This window comes from Chanodichthys erythropterus, chromosome 24, assembly GCF_024489055.1.
Source record: "Chanodichthys erythropterus isolate Z2021 chromosome 24, ASM2448905v1, whole genome shotgun sequence".
Taxonomy (NCBI): domain Eukaryota; kingdom Metazoa; phylum Chordata; class Actinopteri; order Cypriniformes; family Xenocyprididae; genus Chanodichthys; species Chanodichthys erythropterus.
The window spans coordinates 7047920-7067873 of record NC_090244.1 but is presented as its reverse complement, the minus strand read 5'-3'; the positions used below and the strand labels follow the sequence as shown (position 1 = coordinate 7067873).

Below are 19954 nucleotides of genomic sequence, written 5' to 3'. Positions count from 1 at the left end.
GATATACATGTTGGGAGTAACACATTGCAAGTAACACGAGTTACATAATCAGATTACTTTTTCAAGTAACTAGTAAAGTAATGCATTACTTCCCATAAAAAGTAATGAAATTAGTTACTTTTTAGGGAGTAACGCAATATTGTAATGCATTACTTTTAAAAGTAACTTTCCCCAACAATACATATATATATATATATATATATATATATATATATACAGTACAGTCCAAAAGTTTGGAACCACTAAGATTTTTAATGTTTTTAAAAGACGTTTCGTCTGCTCACCAAGGCTACATTTATTTAATTAAAAATACAGTAAAAAAACTGTAATATTGTGAAATATTATTACAATTTAAAATAACTGTGTACTATTTAAATATATTTAACAAAGTAATTTATTCCTGTGATGCAAAGCATTCAGCATTGTTACTCCAGTCTTCAGTGTCACATGATCCTTCAGAAATCATTCTAATATACTGATTTTCTGCTCAAGAAACATTTATGATTATTTTCAATGTTGAAAACAGTTGTGTACTTTTTTTTTCAGGATTCCTTGATGAATAGAAAGTTCAAAAGAACAGCATTTATCTGAAATACAAAGCTTCTGTAGCATTATACACTACCGTTCAAAAGTTTGGGGTCAGTAAGAATTTTTATTTTAATTTTTTTGAGAAGAAATTAAAGAAATGAATACTTTTATTCAGCAAGGATGCATTAAATCAATCAAAAGTGGCAGTAAAGACATTTATAATGTTACAAAAGATTAGATTTCAGATAAACACTGTTCTTTTGAACTTTCTATTCATCAAATAATCCTGAAAAAAAATACTGTACACAAATATTTTGTACAACTGTACACATTAAATGTTTCTTGAGCAGCAGATCAGCATATTAGAATGATTTCTGAAGGATCATGTGACACTGAAGACTGGAGTAATGATGCTGAAAATTCAGCTTTGCCATCACAGGAATAAATTACTTTGTGAAATATATTCAAATAGAAAACAGTTATTTTAAATTGTAATAATATTTCACAATATTACTGTTTTTACTGTATTTTTAATTAAATAAATGTAGCCTTGGTGAGCAGACGAAACTTATTTTAAAAACATTAAAAATCTTAGTGGTTCCAAACTTTTGGACTGTACTGTGTATCAGTCTTTCTACTTCAAAATTGCATGTTTAATTCGATGTGTTACTATTTGTTTGTAATTATTTGTGAAGTGTTATAACAATTTCTGAATTGTTTCTAAAACATATTTTTCAGTGCATTGAAATATATATAAAGTCTGAAGTGAATGTTAATGTTTGAACAACAGATCTCCATAGAATTTAATAGTTACTGTGATGAATATGCACTAGTAACCTAATAAAATTGAAAAAGAATCACTTTTTAGTAGTTAAAAATAGTACTGGTAACAACAGTAGACACTAGTTAGTTTTAAGGCATAAATGTTAAAACAGCTTGTCATGCACACTGTGTCCTATTTGTATGAGCAGCAGGTAACCTTGTGTTTATGCTGGAGCTCTGCTTGTGAACTGCTCCGGGTCTGTTTTTAGAGGGCGATGTGGCGTTGAGGAGGAGGTGCACGACTAAAATCAGAGCACATTTGCCTGGGAGGCATGTATGACCATGTGTGTGGAGGGTTGATTGGGCAGGGGGTGATTTATTAAATTCTGGGGGAATTTGTGTACTGCCTCCCAACGCAGACCTATGAAAGGGAAATGATACATGAATATGCAATATCAGAGAACTCAGCAAATCTCATTGTGCCTTATGGGCAACTCTGAATTCATAAATTAATGAGAAAAGCTTTTATTTTTCCATTAGAGAAGCTTAAGGCTGATCAGGGACCAGATACACCAGCCCCCAAGTGGAAGCACTGCAATAGTAGAAATGCCATTAAAATAGATTTTAAGATGATTATACAGATCTAAATTGACTAATGTATTGCATTGAGATTAAAAATTAAGGTAATTTATATAAATCTTTTTTTTTTTCTTTTTTCTGTATTTGTAATGGCATTTCTGAGCTGTGAAAGGCTGCAATGCTTTATGTCTGCCTATAGGTGGAACCAAAGTGTTTGTAATTTTATTGTAGACACTAAGTACACAAAATATAAAATATTTTACAATTATATTCTAATTAAATATCTAGACACATAAAAATTAAGAAAGCAAAGCTAACTTTTATCTTGGCCCAATTTCACATTTCAAAGAAGACATGTTTAGAAAAAAAACAAAAATAAGAAAGCAAATCAATTTTAGCATGTAAACATGTTCTCATTGTCTATATTGTCTTTATGAAAAAATATCAAAAATATCCGTATTAAGAAAATATTATTGATTAAATATGCAACAATAAACCTTCTTTCTCTAATGAACACAAGTCACAAGAATTGCTAATGCAAAATAATACAGTTTTATCAGGATATATCATGTAAAATGTTACTTTTTTTCTCTCTTTATTTTCTTTTTTAACTATTATTATTAGATTGCTGATATATCAAGAAGAATACAGATTTGGGACAGTGAGTGAACGGCCTAATTTCTGAAAATATTGAAATGGAGGGCCCTGTAAATAACTGGGATCATGTGACTTTTTCCAAAAGTAACACGGCATGTGACCAGGCTGCTGAAATTGAGGTAAAAGTTCCTATTCACAGGCAATATAAACTGTAAAATTAAAAAAATATAAACAATAATTGGAAGAAAAACTCAAAATTATAGGCTATTATTTGAATTGTAATAGCAATAAATACACATTTCTAAGGTATATGTTCCTGTCATTTTAAAGGTTAATCAGTATTTGTAATAAATCTTCCATGCAACTCTATGTTGAAATTTCATAATACACAGTTTCACAATTTATGCTCTTTCACCTATTGCAACGTTTTTATATTGATGTTTGTGCAGTTGTTCTCATGAAAGTCAACATCACCAATAAACAAGCTATCTTTGTCATACTGTAAGTGTCCTCAACTTCTTAGAAACATCTCTCAGTTCACACACACGGCTGTCTGGAAATTTCTAACATACTACACACATTCTGCAAAGGCATAAACCTGTTGACCTATCCGAACCCTCTTACAAACCAAAGCCTCAATTCCAGCCAATAGGCGACGAGTAAATCATCACCTCCCATCTGCCACTGTGCATTAGTAATGCTCAGTCCGGTTCATTTTCGCGAATCGGTTCTTTCGAACAGTTCGTGTTAAAGAGTCTGTTCGATTCTTTTACTCCAGTACGTCATCAAGTGATTCCTGACATGACGGCGTGGCATAGCCTATACATGCATATTACAATTCATTGCGTTTTATATAGGCTATTAAATTTGATCACCAAGGGTGTTTTTGTAATTTACTAATGTGTCCAGGACTGAGCTTTATAGTTAGCCTACTTACAGCCTATAGGCCTATATGTGCATTTACATTAGACAATACTAAAATTATTATTATTAATTTTTTGGCTAAAATATTTTTGCATGTGTTCATTTAATGCAATTTCTTTAAAAAATCTCAAAATTTCCATATATGTGTTGTTGACAGGCCTACTAAAATATTATATAGTCCAGCCTTAAACATGTTTCCAATCCGTTTTCTTTGTAAAATTTCTGCTATTCAAACTTATATTTTGATCCTTCGGTCAAATCGTTCAATTCACTTCATAATGCTCTGCTTATTGTGAGTCGACACGGTTGTCGGTTCAAGGAGTTGGTGAGTTTGGTTCATTACACGTCACAGCATAGGTCTATGTGCTACTGTCTAATAATAATAATAATAATAAACCAGCTCATTCTAACAACTAATAAAAGCAGATATTAATATGATATTTGAAGTTACTGGGGTTTTTACATGTTTTTAAGTCAGTAGACATGTGCCACGAGAACTGTCAATGTCGCTTAAAGGGATAGTTCACCCAAAAATGAAATTCTATTATCATTTACTCACCCTCAAGTTACGGAGCCCCTCACATGACATGCAAGAAAAAAATTTAATTGTGTGTAAGTGTAAGTGTAATTGTGTGTAAGTCGAGTTCCCTCGACTTACGAATTCATTCCCTCCATTTACTAATTTGTTCCCTCGACTTACGAATTTATTCCCTTGACTTACTAATTAGTTCCCTCAATTTACTAATTCGTTATCTCAACTTACAAATTCATTCCCTCAACTTACGAATTCATTCCCTCGACTTAGTAATTAGTTCCCTCGATTTACTAATTCGTTCCCTCGACTTACGAATTCATTCCCTTGACTTACGAATTAGTTCCCTCAATTTACTAATTCGTTATCTCAACTTACAAATTCATTCCCTCGACTTACGAATTCATTCCCTCGACTTACGAATTCATTCCCTCGATTTACGAATTCATTCCCTCGACTTTGCTAATTCGTTCCCTCAATTTACTAATTAGTTCCCTCGACTTACGAATTCATTCCCTTGATTTACTAATTTATTCCCTTGACTTACTAATTTGTTTTCTCGACTTACAAATTCATTCCCTCGACTTACAAATTCATTCCCTCGACTTACAAATTCATTCCCTCAACTTACAAATTCATTCCCTCGACTTACTAATTTGTTCCCTCAATTTACTAATTCGTTCCCTCGACTTACGAATTCATTCCCTCGATTTACGAATTCATTCCCTCGACTTACTAATTCGTTCCCTCAATTTACTAATTAGTTCCCTCGACTTACGAATTCATTCCCTCGACTTACTAATTCGTTCCCTCAATTTACTAATTAGTTCCCTCGACTTACGAATTCATTCCCTCGATTTACGAATTCATTCCCTTGACTTACCAATTCGTTCCCTCGATTTACTAATTCATTCCCTCGGCTTACTAATTTGTTCCCTCGATTTACTAAATCATGTGCACGATTTACTTTTTCATTCCCTCGATTTACTAAATCATGTGCACGATTTACTTTTTCATTCCCTCGAATTATAAATCATGCGCATGATTTATAAATCGAGAGAACAAAATTGTAAATTGTACGCAAGTTTTAGTAAATCGAGGGATAGTAAATTGTGCGCATTATTTATAAATCGAGGAAACTAAATAGTAAATTGTGCGCACGTTTTAGTGAATCGAGGAAACTAAATAGTAAATTGTGCGCACGTTTTAGTGAATCGAGAAAACTAAATAGTAAATTGTGCGCACGTTTTAGTAAATCGAGGGAATTAAATAGTAAATTGTGCACACATTTTAGTAAACCGAGGGAACGAAATAGTTAATCGTGCACACGATTTAGCCTACTATTTTTTTCCTGCATGTCATGCATCAAGTAGTTCCAAACCTGTAGGAATTCTTTGTTCTGAACACAAAGGATGATATTTGGAATTTGGATTTTGGAATTTGATATTATGGATTTTGGCTCTGGGTTTGCCTATCTGGATTGGCGTTTACCGTGAGCTTTACCCGATAAAATAACCGCTTCGTGACTTACATTCAGACATTTCGAGTTATTAAACAACTATAGAGTTAGTGTGCATGTATCGCTAATTAGTTGTTGACTCGGAAACCGCTCTGACAGGATTGTTCAGACTGAACTGATTCATTGAGAAGATTTGACTCACAATAATGATTCATTCACGAATTGGACACCGCTATCGTTTATTATGGCTGCACTCTAGGATGGGTGCCTCATTGGAGAAACTTTGTATCGTCCTTTAACGGAGTTTAGTTTATTTATTTCCACCATGTCAGCGGGTATTATGCTTATGAACCTCCCTCGACTTTTGCACCGTTCTTTCGGCGCCAGACGGCCGTTTTTAGCGAGTTTATACCACACTCAGCGGGGAGTGTATGGTTTCAGACCGAGAGAGACTCCGGAGAGAGACGATGGGCTTCCGCAGATCTCTGCTCTTAACCAAGGTTGACGCGTTTACAGCTTGTAAACTGCCTTTGATGTCTTTATTATGCTTTAGAGACCCAGGCCATATGCTTTGGTAGCAGCTTACTTCTTAACGTTGCATGCGTTAACCTACAAAAAGATTAAAGATGCAAAGTAATATCTGCAATGCTTTAATGGCTCCTGTTAATGTATTTCAAGTAGCATTCGCTGGCTGTCTTGTGTAAACAGATCACGGACTGGCGAGATTGGTGGAGGCCTATCGAGCACATGGGCACAAAGTAGCTAAAATTAACCCTTTACTTCCCCAAACCCCTGTGCTGGACAGCGTGCCGGAGATCAGCCTGCTGAATGGAGCAGTTCATGGAGTCCTCAACACTATTGGTTAGTTTGTTTCCTGGTAACGTTACATAGAGTATTTGTTTAATACGCCTTACTAAAGGCATGTTCCGGGTTCAATGGCGTTTAAGCACTGCGAGCGGTTCAGTCTAATATGGCCTATATTATGTATGAAAGAAGTAATTTCCATGACCTTTAATAATAAACATCTGGTTACAGTAATGAACGTACCGTCAGTATGGGGCAACTTCGGTAAAGTTGGTTTTATATTCGCACATTCGGACTTCTGATAAATTCAGACTTTCCAATAAATGTGCAATAAATTAATGTTTGCGAATTATAAGCAGCGACATGATATTGACAACCAGCGATTGTCAACTTACAGCATTTTTCACAGTCGATCAAAATAGGCAAGTATTGTTTTAATGGCATATTTACTTGTGAATGTCCACTGAATGTCCAATTTAGTGTGATTAACAAGGCTATTGAAAACGAATGTGCGAATATAAAACCAAAGTTATGGGGCATTAGGGTTTAAATACATAAATGTGCACGTGTTTACATTGAAGCACTTTTCATTTTATAATATTATTAGTACTTTAATAATTATTGTTTACTTGTACTATTATTAAAAAAAATTGTTTAAAAAATGTTATTTGGTCTTTAAAGTTGTTAAATTTGCAAGTTTGTACCTTGTAAATAGTATTTTGTGGATTAAAGGTGCAATATGTAAGATTTTTGCAGTAAAAGGTCAGTGTTATATATTTTGTTCGCTTGAGTATTTACAACATCCCAAATGTTGCAACTATTTGTAAATTGTGAAAAAATTGCAATTTTAACCAAGGCTCTGGGACATGTGAGGAGTCGCCTGTCAGTTGCCTTATTTCTGGTTTTATTTTGTAGAAACCATGGAAACAACAAAGACGCTTTAATATGTTTTAATAGACGAGGGAACAACTGTTTTGATATATTTATAGACAGAAAACTAATTGTTGTTATAGAGCTCAACACGTTTAGTCTTATTGTTTAAATCTAATTTTCCAGTTTTTTTGTGAGTACCATGTTTTACCATGCCTCAGAGAAAAACACTATTTTGTGAAGTAGCTAACATAGCATAATCAGATGCAGCTTTATTTTTAGTAACAGTAATACAGCATTTTCTCCATCATACAATACGTTTTAAAATTAATTGCATGTCATTTATCAAAACAAGTCATCCAGCATTTAATATGATATTCTAATATTGATCTATCATACTGCAGTGTGTAACAGTGTCTCACAGCAGCCACCAAGTGAATGCACAGAATAACGTTATAACATAATTTTCAACACTCTCAAATGTATCTTATATGATAAACAGAGCTGCGTCACCTCATACTCATGACCGGAAAAGCAGAAGCAGCGCCGGCGACTGTGTCATAATAAAAGTCCCGCTGCTTGTGAGGCGTGAGTTGCGCAATCGCTCCAGCGGCCTCGTTCAGCTCCACAACACTCGGTCCTGCTCTGCTTCATACTACAGTAGCGTTAATGATAGCATCCATGAACATGATTTCTTCCCGAGTCCTATCCTGATTCTTTTCCACCGGCCGTTGAGGTGAAGACCACATGTCCCAAGATTCCACGCTCAAACTTGCCGTCATCAAGCTACGCCTTTGTTTTGAATAGGCCTCTAGCGGACAGAAAATATTACATATTGCACTCTTAAGTCTTTCTCTTTTTTTCATATCCTAGCTGACTACCATGCAAAAGTTGCCTGGTTTGCCTGGTTTACTTGCTTTACATTGTGAAAGGAATTAAAATATAGGATGTCATTTTACACAGACACATTTGTGAGTGATTTATAACTTGGGCAGCAGGATTTGGGGAGGGGGGTCTTAATTGAGTGGGTTGTGGCCACACTTTTAATGTTTATTTCAGTGCAATGCCTTGTCCCATTGTAAATGCATTACTGTAAATCCACTTTGTATTTTCAAGCTAAGGAGTCTGAGTCAAAATTATTTCCTGTGGTAACATGTTACTGAGTTTAAGTTGTTAAAAATATGCTACTTTAGTTTGGTCCATTTACTTCCTTAGATTTCTATGTGTTGTCATTTCAGGATTGCGGCATTTTGGGAAAGCCGAGGCGACCGCTGAAGAGGTCATGGCCTACCTGGAGAGAACGTACTGTGGGGGAATCTCAGTGGAAACCGCTCAGCTCCAGACCTTACAGGAAAGAGAATGGTTCGCTGACCGATTTGAGGAGCTCAAGAAAGAGGCGTTTTCACCGGAGGAGAGGAGACAGCTGGCTAAACTAATGCTTGAATCACAAGTAAGACAACCATTTACATTTAGTCACTTTTAATGTCTGTTACATTTTGACTAACATGTAAATCATTGCATAGCATGCTTTATTTCAGTAGCATCAGCAATTATACACTCCCTCTGTTCTCTTTTTAAAGGAATTTGACCACTTTTTAGCCACTAAGTTTGCCACTGTGAAACGATATGGAGGTGAGGGAGCAGAGAGCATGATGGGATTTTTCTACGAGCTGTTCCGCTCTGCGGCGTACAGCGGAGTGACAGATGTGGTCATGGGAATGCCTCACCGTGGACGTCTCAACCTGCTCACCGGTCTACTGCAGTTCCCCCCAGAGGTTAATATTTACAGTTGCTGCTGGCTAGGTTTATATCGATAGCAAACTAGATAGACCGGCTTACCATACAGATTAAAACATGTCTAACATATACACTGAGACCACATTGAAAAGTTTTCATTTAAACCTCGAAATGAACAGTTTTAAGATACTGAAAAATGTCATACAAAAAAAAAACATTTTGTATTACATTTCAAAATGTCTTATCTCAGACTTTTATGTCTTTGTTTTGTTTATTTGTTCATTTGTTGTAAGTGATGATAAATAAAAAAAAATAAAAAAGGTAATTGGGACTTTTTACCTCACAATTCTGACTTTTTTTCTCACAGTTGCGAGTTTACATCTCGCAAATCTGACTTTTTTTAGTCAGAATTACGTGATATAAACTTGCAATTGCAAGTTATAAAGTCAGAATTGTGACATACAAACTCGCAATTATGATATCTTACAATTCGTATCGTGCAATTCTGACTTTATAACTCGCAATTGCAAATATATATCACACAATTCGGACTATTTAACTCGCAATTGCGAGTTTGTCATGCAATTCAAAGAAAAAAAGTCAGAATTGTGAGATAAAAAGTTGCAATTAAACCATTTTTATTTTTTATTCAGTGGCGGAAAACAAGCTTCCATAGATACTTAAAGGGATTGTTCATGCAAAAATTAAATTCCTGTCATCATTTACTCACCCTCATGTACATGTAGTTCCAAACTTCTATGACTTTTTCTTCTGTTGAACATGATTGAAGATATTTTAAAGAATTGACTTCCATTGTATGGACAAAAAACACTGAGATATTTCTCAAAATATCTACTTTTATGTTGCATAGCTGAAAGTTATGCATGAAAGTTATGGTTTGGAATGACATGAGGGTGTGAAAATGGTGACCGAATTTTCGTTTTCGTGTGGACTATCCCTTTACAATTGTGTGTGCACATCTACACCTTGGAATTAATTCCTTGTTTTCATAAATATATTTTGGTGTAATGTCTCACTCATTATTTGTTCTTAACATCTGTTCCTCTGAGTCACAGTCTCCACCTCTTAAATTTGTATGAATAGACTTTTTTTTGTCACGTCAAGTTTTGGGGAATAAGTTGTTCTGTTGCCTGCAGCCACTGTCAATCTTTGACAAACCAAATACGCCCTACTTTCTCTCTCTCTCTCAGCTCATGTTCCGTAAGATGAGGGGTCTCAGCGAGTTTCCGGAGAACTCTCCATCTATTGGAGATGTCCTTTCACATTTAACCTCCACAGTGGAGCTGGACTTTGGGGCGGGACACCCTCTCCATGTCACTATGCTGCCCAACCCCTCTCACCTGGAGGCCATCAACCCTGTGACGCAAGGCAAGACTCGTGGCCGTCAGCAAGTCAAACAGGACGGCGATTACTCAACTGACTCTCATTCTCAGCCAGGAGACAAAGTTATCTGCCTGCAGGTCCTGAGAAAAGATGTTTTGTTTTTTTTAAGTAAAGTTCACTATCAACAACCATACTAATATATGTAGTAGTTGTTTATCTTATAATGTAACAGCTCGTTGTCTGTTCTGTACAGGTTCATGGTGATGCTTCGTTTTCAGGCCAAGGCATAGTAACAGAGACCTTCACCCTGTCAAATCTCCCCCATTATAGAGTAGGTGGAAGCATCCACCTCATCGTGAACAATCAAGTGGGCTACACCACTCCCTCTGAGAGGGGGCGATCATCTCTGTACTGCAGTGATGTTGGTATGTAATTTTCATTGATGTGATTTATTTATTTATTTGGGTGGAGGATTTCTATGGAAGCTTGTTTTCGCAATGGAATAAAACAATTACAATTTAAAAGATAAGTGTGACTTTTTATCTTACAATTCTGACTTCTTTGTCGCAATTGCAAGTTTATATCTCACAATTCTGACTTTTTCTCGCAATTCTGACTTTTTCTCGCGATTGCAAGTTTATATCTCACAATTCTGACTTTTTCTCACAATTTCAAGTTTATATCTCGAAATTCTGACTTTCTCGCAATTTTGACCTTTTCTCGCAATTGCAAGTTTATATCTCACAATTCTGACTTTCTCACAATTGCAAGTTTATATCTCACAGTTCTGACTTTTTCTTGCAATTTTGACCTTTTCTCGCAATCGCAAGTTTATATCTCACAATTCTGACTTTTTCTCGCAATTGCAAGTTTATATCTCACAATTCTGACTTTCTCACAATTGCAAGTTTATATCTCACAATTCTGACTTTCTCACAATTGCAAGTTTATATCTCACAGTTCTGACTTTTTCTCACAATTCTGACTCTCACAATTCTGACTTTCTCGCAGTTGCAAGTTTATATCTCACAGTTCTGACTTTTTCTCCCAATTGCAAGTTTGTCACAATTCTGACTTTTTCTCGCAATTGCAAGTTTATATCGCAATTCTGTCTTCTCACATTTCTGACTTTTTCTCGCAATTCTGACTTTCTCACAATTGCGAGTTTATATCTCACAATGATGACTTTTCTCAGAATTGTTAGATATAAACTCAGAATAGCGAGTTATAAAGTACAATTCTGAGGAAAAAAGAATTGCGAGATATAAATTTGCAATTCTGACTTTAACTCGCAATTGAGAGTTTATATCACGCAATTCTGATAAAAAAAAATGACTGCAAGATGTAAACTCGCAATTGCGAGGGAAAAAAGTAATAATTATGAGATTAAAAAGTCTTCATTTTTCATTCAGAGGCAGAAACAAGCTTCCATAGATTTCTATATTTTCCAACCTGTATATGATCAGTGTTGGGTAGATTACAAATTGTAGTCGATTACTGATCCCAAATAACAGGTAATGTAATCTGACTACTTTTTGATTCATTTTAGATTACTTGTGACCTAACTTGTTTATCACATTGATTTGAATAGTATAATATTGTACCATATTAATATACAGTTTCAACAAGGAAATATATTCCATTCTCTGTTATCAACATTACCTTATGTACATTACATCAAGTTTTCCCCAACTGGGGTTTATGAAGGTATTTCGGTTAACATTTTTTTATTTTAAGTAACAGTTTTTTAGTTTTGGTAAACTACCCTTTTCTGCACACAGACATCATTTAAACATTATCTTTCTTTCTTTATCTAACAACACTTTGGCGCTGTTTAGGTAAAATGGTAGGATGTGCAATAATCCATGTGAATGGCGATGACGCCGAGGAGGTCCTCAGGGCGACCCGGCTAGCTGTGGAGTACCAGCGACGCTTCAGAAAAGACGTTATTGTGGACCTTCTTTGTTACCGTCAGTGGGGCCACAATGAGCTGGACGAGCCCTTTTTCACAAACCCCGCAATGTATAAAATTATTCGGTGGGTACCTCTGCCAGTTACAGTTTTGAATGGTTTGTTGCTAAAATGTGAAGTTCTACTAGTTGAATTTTCCTTTTCACTGCCATTTTAGGTCAAGAAAAAGTATCCCAGATTCATATGCCGACCAGCTAGTCTCAGAAGGTCTGATGACAGAGGAAGAGCGTGGTCAGATCAAGACAACCTACTACGCTATGCTCAACGACCGGCTGAACAACATGACCCTCTACAGCCCTCCACCCACCAACCTCCAGGGGCGCTGGGGAGACCTGGTGGAGCCCCAGAACAGAGTCTCGTTATGGGACACTGGTGTAGCGCTGCCTCTGCTGCAGTTCGTAGGTGCCAAATCAGTGGATATACCTGAGGAGATTCAAATGCACAGTCACCTGAGAAAGACACATGTGCAGGTAAAACTTGATCTTTGACCTCATATTGTGTTTTTTCTTTTTTTATGATATTTTGTAAAAAAGTAACGTGACAAAGTTGAGAAAGGTTTCACTTTATGTAACAACAGTAGGAATGTCTACTACAATGCCATTTTATGACCTCAGTGATAAAATTGCAGTATGTGTGAAAAGCTCTTTAGAGTAAAGACTTTGATTTGAATATGTCTGAGTGAATGTCTTGATTTTCTGCAGGCTCGACTGCAGAAACTGGAAGATGGCACAAAATTGGACTGGTCCACAGCGGAAGCCCTAGCGTTGGGCACAATGCTCTGCCAGGGTAATGTGTTCATCTCTCCTTCCTTGCACTGTAAAAAAAATTCAAGAATAGTTTGTGCTTTTAATAACTTTTTAGTGGGTTTCTCCTCATTGTTGCCTTTAGCTTGTTTATTGGGGCTTGTTACGGAATTCTGGATGATATTTATTGTGAAAAGTAATACATTGAGAATTTATATTCTCTATATAACATAGAATGTATTCTCTTCAGAGAATCTAACTGTACTCTAATAGAAAGGAATCATTGTCAGCTCAATACAATTTAAATATTTCCTATATATCTGTTTTAATGCAGGATTCAATATCCGTATCAGTGGTCAAGATGTTGGCCGTGGTACGTTCAGTCAGCGTCACGCTATGGTTGTGTGTCAGGAGACCAACGACATGTACATCCCCCTCAATCACATCAGCTCTGAACAGAAAGGCTACTTGGAGGTGAGCCAGTCTGAGAGACTGTAGACAAATATGTTATTTATAAATTACAAACCCTTATTTATCAATTTTATAGTATGTGTTTTTATAATAATACTTTAGTTTATGCCATTTGGTTGATGACATTATCTTTGTACTGTACTGTAACTCAATACACCAACTGCTCTTCATTCCTGAGTTGGGTGGTTTGTACTTTCAGTTCTTTAAGCCACCACATTTTAAATCCGATAATTATGTTTGGTGTCTGTGTTCTCGCAGGTGTGCAACAGTGCTCTTTCTGAGGAAGCTGTTCTGGGTTTTGAGTATGGAATGAGCATTGCTCAGCCTAAACTGCTGCCCATCTGGGAGGCTCAGTTTGGAGATTTCTTCAACGGCGCTCAGATAATATTTGACACTTTCCTCTCTGGAGGTAAAATAATTTTAAAAAAGCATACGGGTCCTATTTTTAAAGTTTTATTTTGTTTTTGTGGTCTTCTAGAATGTGTTTTCATGCTTGAATGTTCAAAAGTCATTATTTTTCACATATTTTACATTGTTGCGGCACCTCATACCAGTCTGTCAGTAACGCTCTGTTTAGTTTCTATATCTATGAAGCTCCTCCTTCTGAAAAAGCACAATGTGCTCTGAATATTACACCCCTTACTATAACCACAAGTTTCAATACACTATACTAACACAACTCCACCAGGCTTTTCACGTTTATTTTGTTTATGCTTTCGGCAAAAATTATTTAAATGAGGAATACTGTGACGTGTTTGTTCCCGAAAGAACACTCAAGACGGAGGCGGGGGGTCAAAATCTATATTTTTTTTTGAACTGCAAAGTTGTCATTTTACAGTTATCTATGGTTTGGATGTTACCACAGACGTTGCACTACCTCACCCGTATTTAATTTTATTTGTCTTAAAGATTTCACTTGATTTCACTTTTTTAACTTTAGTTAGTGTTGCTGTTTTGCAAAGTTATGACACTCAAAGTTCAATGCAAAAGGAAATATTTTCTTTATTTTCTTCGCTGTTTTAACAAACAGCTTTTTCCTGGGTTGGTGACATCACAAACCCCCAAATTTACATAAACCCTGCCCCCGGGAACATGCAACAAAGGGGATGAGGACATGTTGGGCTGCTTTAGAGAAGAGGAAGAGTTGTTGTAGTAGAGTGTTGTTACCATACGGTCATTTTACGCCAGACTGCTTCACAAACGAGGGTCAAATCAACACTGGATTTGCACAAAAGATTAACATGATGGCACATGCTAAATCAACTCCACAGCAACTACATAAATTTATCCACTAACCGTTCAGAAATGTCTAGTTGCATCCTAGAAGTTGTAACTTCTTCCTGAGTCTCTCCATCAGTGTCGACTCCGGTTTGAACAATATAAGGAATTATAACAATTATAATAAATGATCTGTGGGGTATTTTGAGCTGAAACTTCACAGACACATTTTGGGGATACCAGAGACTTATATTATATCTTGTGAAAAGGGGCATAATAGGTCCCCTTTAAAAAAAATTTAATTTGATATTAAAAACCCTTCAGATATGTATCTGTATCCTTAAGAGTCTAAATCCTGGTTTGTGGCATTTCTAACTTTTTAAGGTGAGGCTAAATGGCTCCTGCAGAGTGGATTGGTCATCTTACTGCCACACGGGTATGATGGAGCCGGACCGGAGCATTCATCCTGCCGAATCGAGCGTTTCTTACAGGTAAAGTGCGTGCATGCTCACTTAAAGGAGTAGTACGGACTAAATATTCCCTCATCACTGCTAATCTTCATAACTGCACTTTCTTCCTCCTGCAGCTCTGTGACAGTAAAGAGGAAGGTGTGGACGGTGACACGGTGAACATGGCAGTGGTGAATCCTACCCTACCAGCTCAATACTTCCACCTGTTGCGGAGACAAATGATTAGAAACTTCCGGAAACCATTGATCGTGGCTTCTCCTAAAACTCTGCTGCGCTTTTCTGTGCGTTGGAGATATAAAAGTTGTTTATATGAATTGCTTACTGTTTTGTTGTTGTTTTTGTTTGATAATGAATATTCACCTGTTTGGCACTAGGGGGCAGTGTCGAGCTTGGCTGATATGGGACCAGGAACTTCTTTTAAGCCTGTCATTGGTGATGCTTCTGTAAACCCTGCAAGGTATCTTCATTCAGTCACTTTTTTTAAACACTGTTCAAAGTTGAAGAATTTTGAAAGAAGTCTCACCAAGACTGCATTTATTTGGTTAAAACTAGTGAAATATTTTTTTTAAATTTTAAATTAACTGTTTTTGTGGTAATATGTTTTAAAATGTAATTTATTCCTGTGATCAAAGCTGAATTTTCAGCATCATTACTCCAGTCTTCAGTGTCACATGATCCTTCAGAAATCATTCTGATATGCTGATTTGCTGCTCAAGAAACATTCCTTATTATTATCATGTTGAAAACAATTATGCTGCTTAATATTTTTTGTGGAAACTGATCCATTTTTTCAGGATTCTTTGATAAATGTTTGATATTTGCAATAGAAGTAATGTAAAAGTCTTTACTGTCACACTTTTGATCAATTTAATGCATCCTTGCTGATTAAAAGTATTATTTTCTTCTGACCTCAAGCTTTTGGACTGTTCATATACATTAAAAACACATCTTCTGCTCCTTTCCTGCAGTGTGAAGCGGGTTTTGTTTTGCTCAGGTAAACATTACTTCGCCCTGCTGAAACATAGAGAGACGTTACCAGAGGCAGAAAAAAACACAGCGCTGATCCGAGTTGAGGAACTGTGTCCTTTCCCCACAGAAGCCCTACAACAGGAACTAAATAAATACACAAATGCCAAAGGTGAGGATGCTCATGTTCATCTTTTATTCATGGGAATCTCATTGTGTTAATTAGCAGTTTTTTGCTTTGGTATTGGGGCAATCGCTCTGTGACTGACCTGCATAAGGAATAATAGATGTGTTCCCAATACAGATGTTTTGAAAAAGTTGATGTTCCTAATATCCTCATTTTGGCATTACTACACAAAGCTCCACGAAAAAAATTAAAAATACTTGCCTTTTGTTATTGAATGAAATACATTGTTTAAAAATGTAGTTGAATCTGATTCATTTTAGCTGATATTTAACCTTTCAAATGTTTGGGATCGGTAAGAAATAAACTCACAATTGCGAGTTGAAGTCAAATTCTGAGAGAAAAAAACATGTTAAATTACGAGAAAAAAATCGTTAGATTATAAGAACAAATTCGTTAAATTATGAGAAAAAAAGTCAAGATAAAATGTTGAGAATAAACTCGTTAAATTACGAGGAAAAACTCGTTGAATTTTGAAAAAAAAGTCAAGATAAAATGTTGAGAATAAAGTCATTAAATTATGAGAACAAATTCGTTAAATTATGAGAAAAAGTCGAGATAAAATGTTGATGATAAACTCATTAAATTACGAGAAAAAAGTCGTTAAATTATGAGAACAGATTCGTTTTTTTCTCGTAATTTAATGAGTTTATTCTCAACATTTTATCTCGACTTTTTTCACGAAATTTAACAACTTTAATCTCGAGATGGTTTTATTTTTTTATTATTGCTTGGCCGTAATCCTCTTACGTACTGTTCTGTCAATTTAATGCATCCTTGCTAAATAAAAGTATTAATTTAATTTATTAAACAACTAAATCTTACTGACCCCAAACTTTTGAACAGTTGTGTATACTTAATGCAAAGTGCAAACTCTATTGGAATCCAATGTATTTATACACAAAACAGAGCAAGCTGCTTTCATATTATTTCCTCTTCCATTACAGAGTTTATCTGGAGTCAAGAGGAGCCACAGAACATGGGCTGCTGGTCATTTGTATCACCCAGATTTGAAAAACAGTTAGCCTGCAAGGTCAGATTCACCACTTCACGCTAATCGAAGGCCTCTTAGCTAATGCCTTGATCGCCTCTTAGGCTGCATGTGGCTTAAGTTTATCAGATTTACACTGATTTATTGCAAGATGATTGATGTTGTTCTCATTGTTCCCTCAGTTGAGGTTAGTCGGCAGACCTGCATTACCCGCTCCTGCTGTGGGCATCGGCACTCTCCACCATCAGCAGCATGAAGCCATCCTGACCGTGTCTTTCTCTTGAAACCACAGAACCATAAACTTCATGATCATGTGTTATTAAAGCAAACAAGCTGTGACTGGTACACTGACAACAAACGCCAAGCTCTGTTTGTAGCCTGAGCGCTAAACAGAGGCATATTGCAGGTTTGACTAATTTATCCCCTTACTTGGGTATAAGGGAACATCTGTTGATTGAATTTCTTACCGACATCCAAATCGGTTTATTATCATTTCTATACCTTTTGAAAGTATCATAATTGATATTTTGCAAGTGATATTTCCTCTCTGTTGGCACAGGAGATTTGTAATTGTATAGAGGAAATGTAGAAAACTGACAAAGCATACATAAGGATTGTGTGTATAGTTTTTCAAAGCACTTTTATATTAAATTTAATATACTTGCAAGAGTCGGAAGACTGTATTGAGCAAAGAAGAGAATAGATGTAATCATTGCAGCATTGAAAATGATATTGTGATGTGAACTGGTAGTGGTTTACGTTCAAAACGTTGGCTCATTCAGTGTTGTGCGCATGTGAATCAAGGGCTGTTTGGAAAATCGATTATTACCAGATGAATGTAGAATCAGTGCAAAATAACAATCTTTTACTGTATGTTTACGTGAAAGTATTAATCATAAAATAATACCCTTTCAAAAATCGCACAGAGCTGAAGACAAGGAGATCAAACTTTCTTCACAAAGTTGCTGATTGGTGTCTAGTTCGCGTTGCTATGAATGTTATTTTTTTTGTTTGTTTGTTTACATACCCATGATAAACTCATCCAAATCCTGCAATTTATAATATTAAATTACATGCATTGTTTTCAGAAATGATGTTGTGTGGATGAAACTGAATTTTTACTTGGATAGTTATTCTGGAAATAAATTTTAAAAATGTTAATCATTGACTATTAACATGTCTTCATATATTTGGGTCATTGACGAATAAGCTTTTAAAAGTGTAAAAAAAACCCTAATGGAGATAATTAAACTTCAAAATTAAATAAGTGTTAACAATGAGATTGTTTTTTTTATAATCAGTTAACACTGCTTTTGTCATTTTTTACAAGATGGACAAAATTTGTCACCAAAAAGTCATTTGGTTTAACCAAAATTTCGGTTTTACCGAATGACACTTTTGGTTATACTGAATAATGATATTTTCAAACAATGCTAACAGGCTGATAGCTAACTAGCTAGCAAAAGAACAATCAAACATTTTATATTTAGTACCAGTTTTTAAAATATTACAACATTTTCATGTTTTATAGCAGTTGTACCGAATGACCTGATGTTTCGAGACATGAGCAAGTGAAAACATGAAATTTTTCAAATAGTTAAGAGAGAGTTAGTTAGTTACTTTGCTTCTTGACCATGTGGTCCTTTGGAGGTCATATGATATTGACCGCATGACTTGATCCAAAATGGTCCCTTTATATTGGTTACTCCGAATGACATCAATGAAATTCATTTTTCCAGTCATTCTTTCTCATAACAAACTACTTCTATACATAATTTTAATACCATTTTGCACTATGTTGATATATGATGTTATAAAATCACGCCAGAATATATACATTTGCTACATTTTAAGATGTTTTAATCACAAATGAAATGGCTGTATTGGCCTTTGGACGGTTAAACCGAATGACCTTTTGACTCTTCAAAATCTTTAAAATACCTTTATATTAGGGCTGCACGATTAATCGCATGCTATTCTCACGCGCATTTCGTCAGTAAAGCCGGTTCCCTGATTACCGCTAAATCACAATCACCTGCTTTCAAATGGAGCGGCATTTAATAGACTGAGCCGTAGATCACTGAAAAGCCACGCAATATCGCGTTCATTATCGCAGGCGATTCATCTGCGATATGAACGCGATATTGCGTGGCTTTTCAGTGATCTACGGCTCAGTCTATTAAATGGCGCTCCATTTGAAAGCAGGTGATTGTGATTTAGCGGTAATCAGGGAACCGGCTTTACTGACGAAATGCGCGTGAGAATAGCATGCGATTAATCGTGCAGCCCTACTTTATATGTAACAAAATATAATTAAAATCTTTTGGATTCAATAAAAGAGATCTAGTTGTACTACTTTACATACTTTGGATGTCATATCTTTGTTTTTTATTATTATTAAGGCCTTTGGACAAAAAAAAAATGACCCGTCACGTCATTTACCCATTTTCATAAGGCAAAGATAATAATTAAACCTGTTTGTCTGTCTTTAGGATTCACATTCACTCCTAATCAAACAATTCAAATGAATTACAGTGAATGTCTGAAATTCTGAAAATGTCCAGAAATTGTTACCTGGAAAAAGTTTATTTAAAAAAAAAAAAAATCCAATGTTCAAGTTTCTTTTCTGAAAATGAAAGCAAATTAGTGCGTATTTAATCACACAGTGCATCATATGCATATATAAACATACCATTTCAGAACACCTGTAATACAACAGTACTGAGATCAACTGTACGAAAATATTTACCCTATACTCTTGATAAAAAAAGGTATTGGCATCGATTTATTGGTTCCATGAAGAA

General features: G+C 35.6%; 1 protein-coding gene across 1 annotated transcript; it reads left to right on the top strand.

Annotated features, from left to right (window-relative positions):
* Positions 1-5584: 5584 nt before the first annotated feature.
* On the top strand, positions 5585-18994 carry dhtkd1 (dehydrogenase E1 and transketolase domain containing 1). Its single transcript, XM_067379925.1, has 17 exons — positions 5585-5881; positions 6090-6242; positions 8294-8505; positions 8636-8830; positions 10004-10273; positions 10390-10561; positions 11975-12173; positions 12265-12577; positions 12809-12893; positions 13185-13324; positions 13580-13730; positions 14924-15030; positions 15126-15290; positions 15384-15466; positions 15978-16147; positions 17107-17192; positions 17333-18994. The coding sequence occupies exons 1-17, from the start codon at positions 5707-5709 to the stop codon at positions 17432-17434; spliced, it is 2778 nt and encodes a 925-aa protein (XP_067236026.1). The 5' UTR covers positions 5585-5706; the 3' UTR covers positions 17435-18994.
* Positions 18995-19954: the final 960 nt, after the last annotated feature.

Bases quoted from the DNA above. Each gene is read 5' to 3' on its own strand.
- dhtkd1 (XM_067379925.1), top strand. From the start codon at position 5,707: ATGTCAGCGGGTATTATGCTTATGAACCTCCCTCGACTTTTGCACCGT. The intron at 10,562-11,974 runs GTATGTAATTTT...GGCGCTGTTTAG, and splicing joins TCTGTACTGCAGTGATGTTG to GTAAAATGGTAGGATGTGCA. The intron at 13,731-14,923 runs GTAAAATAATTT...TAACTTTTTAAG, and splicing joins TGACACTTTCCTCTCTGGAG to GTGAGGCTAAATGGCTCCTG.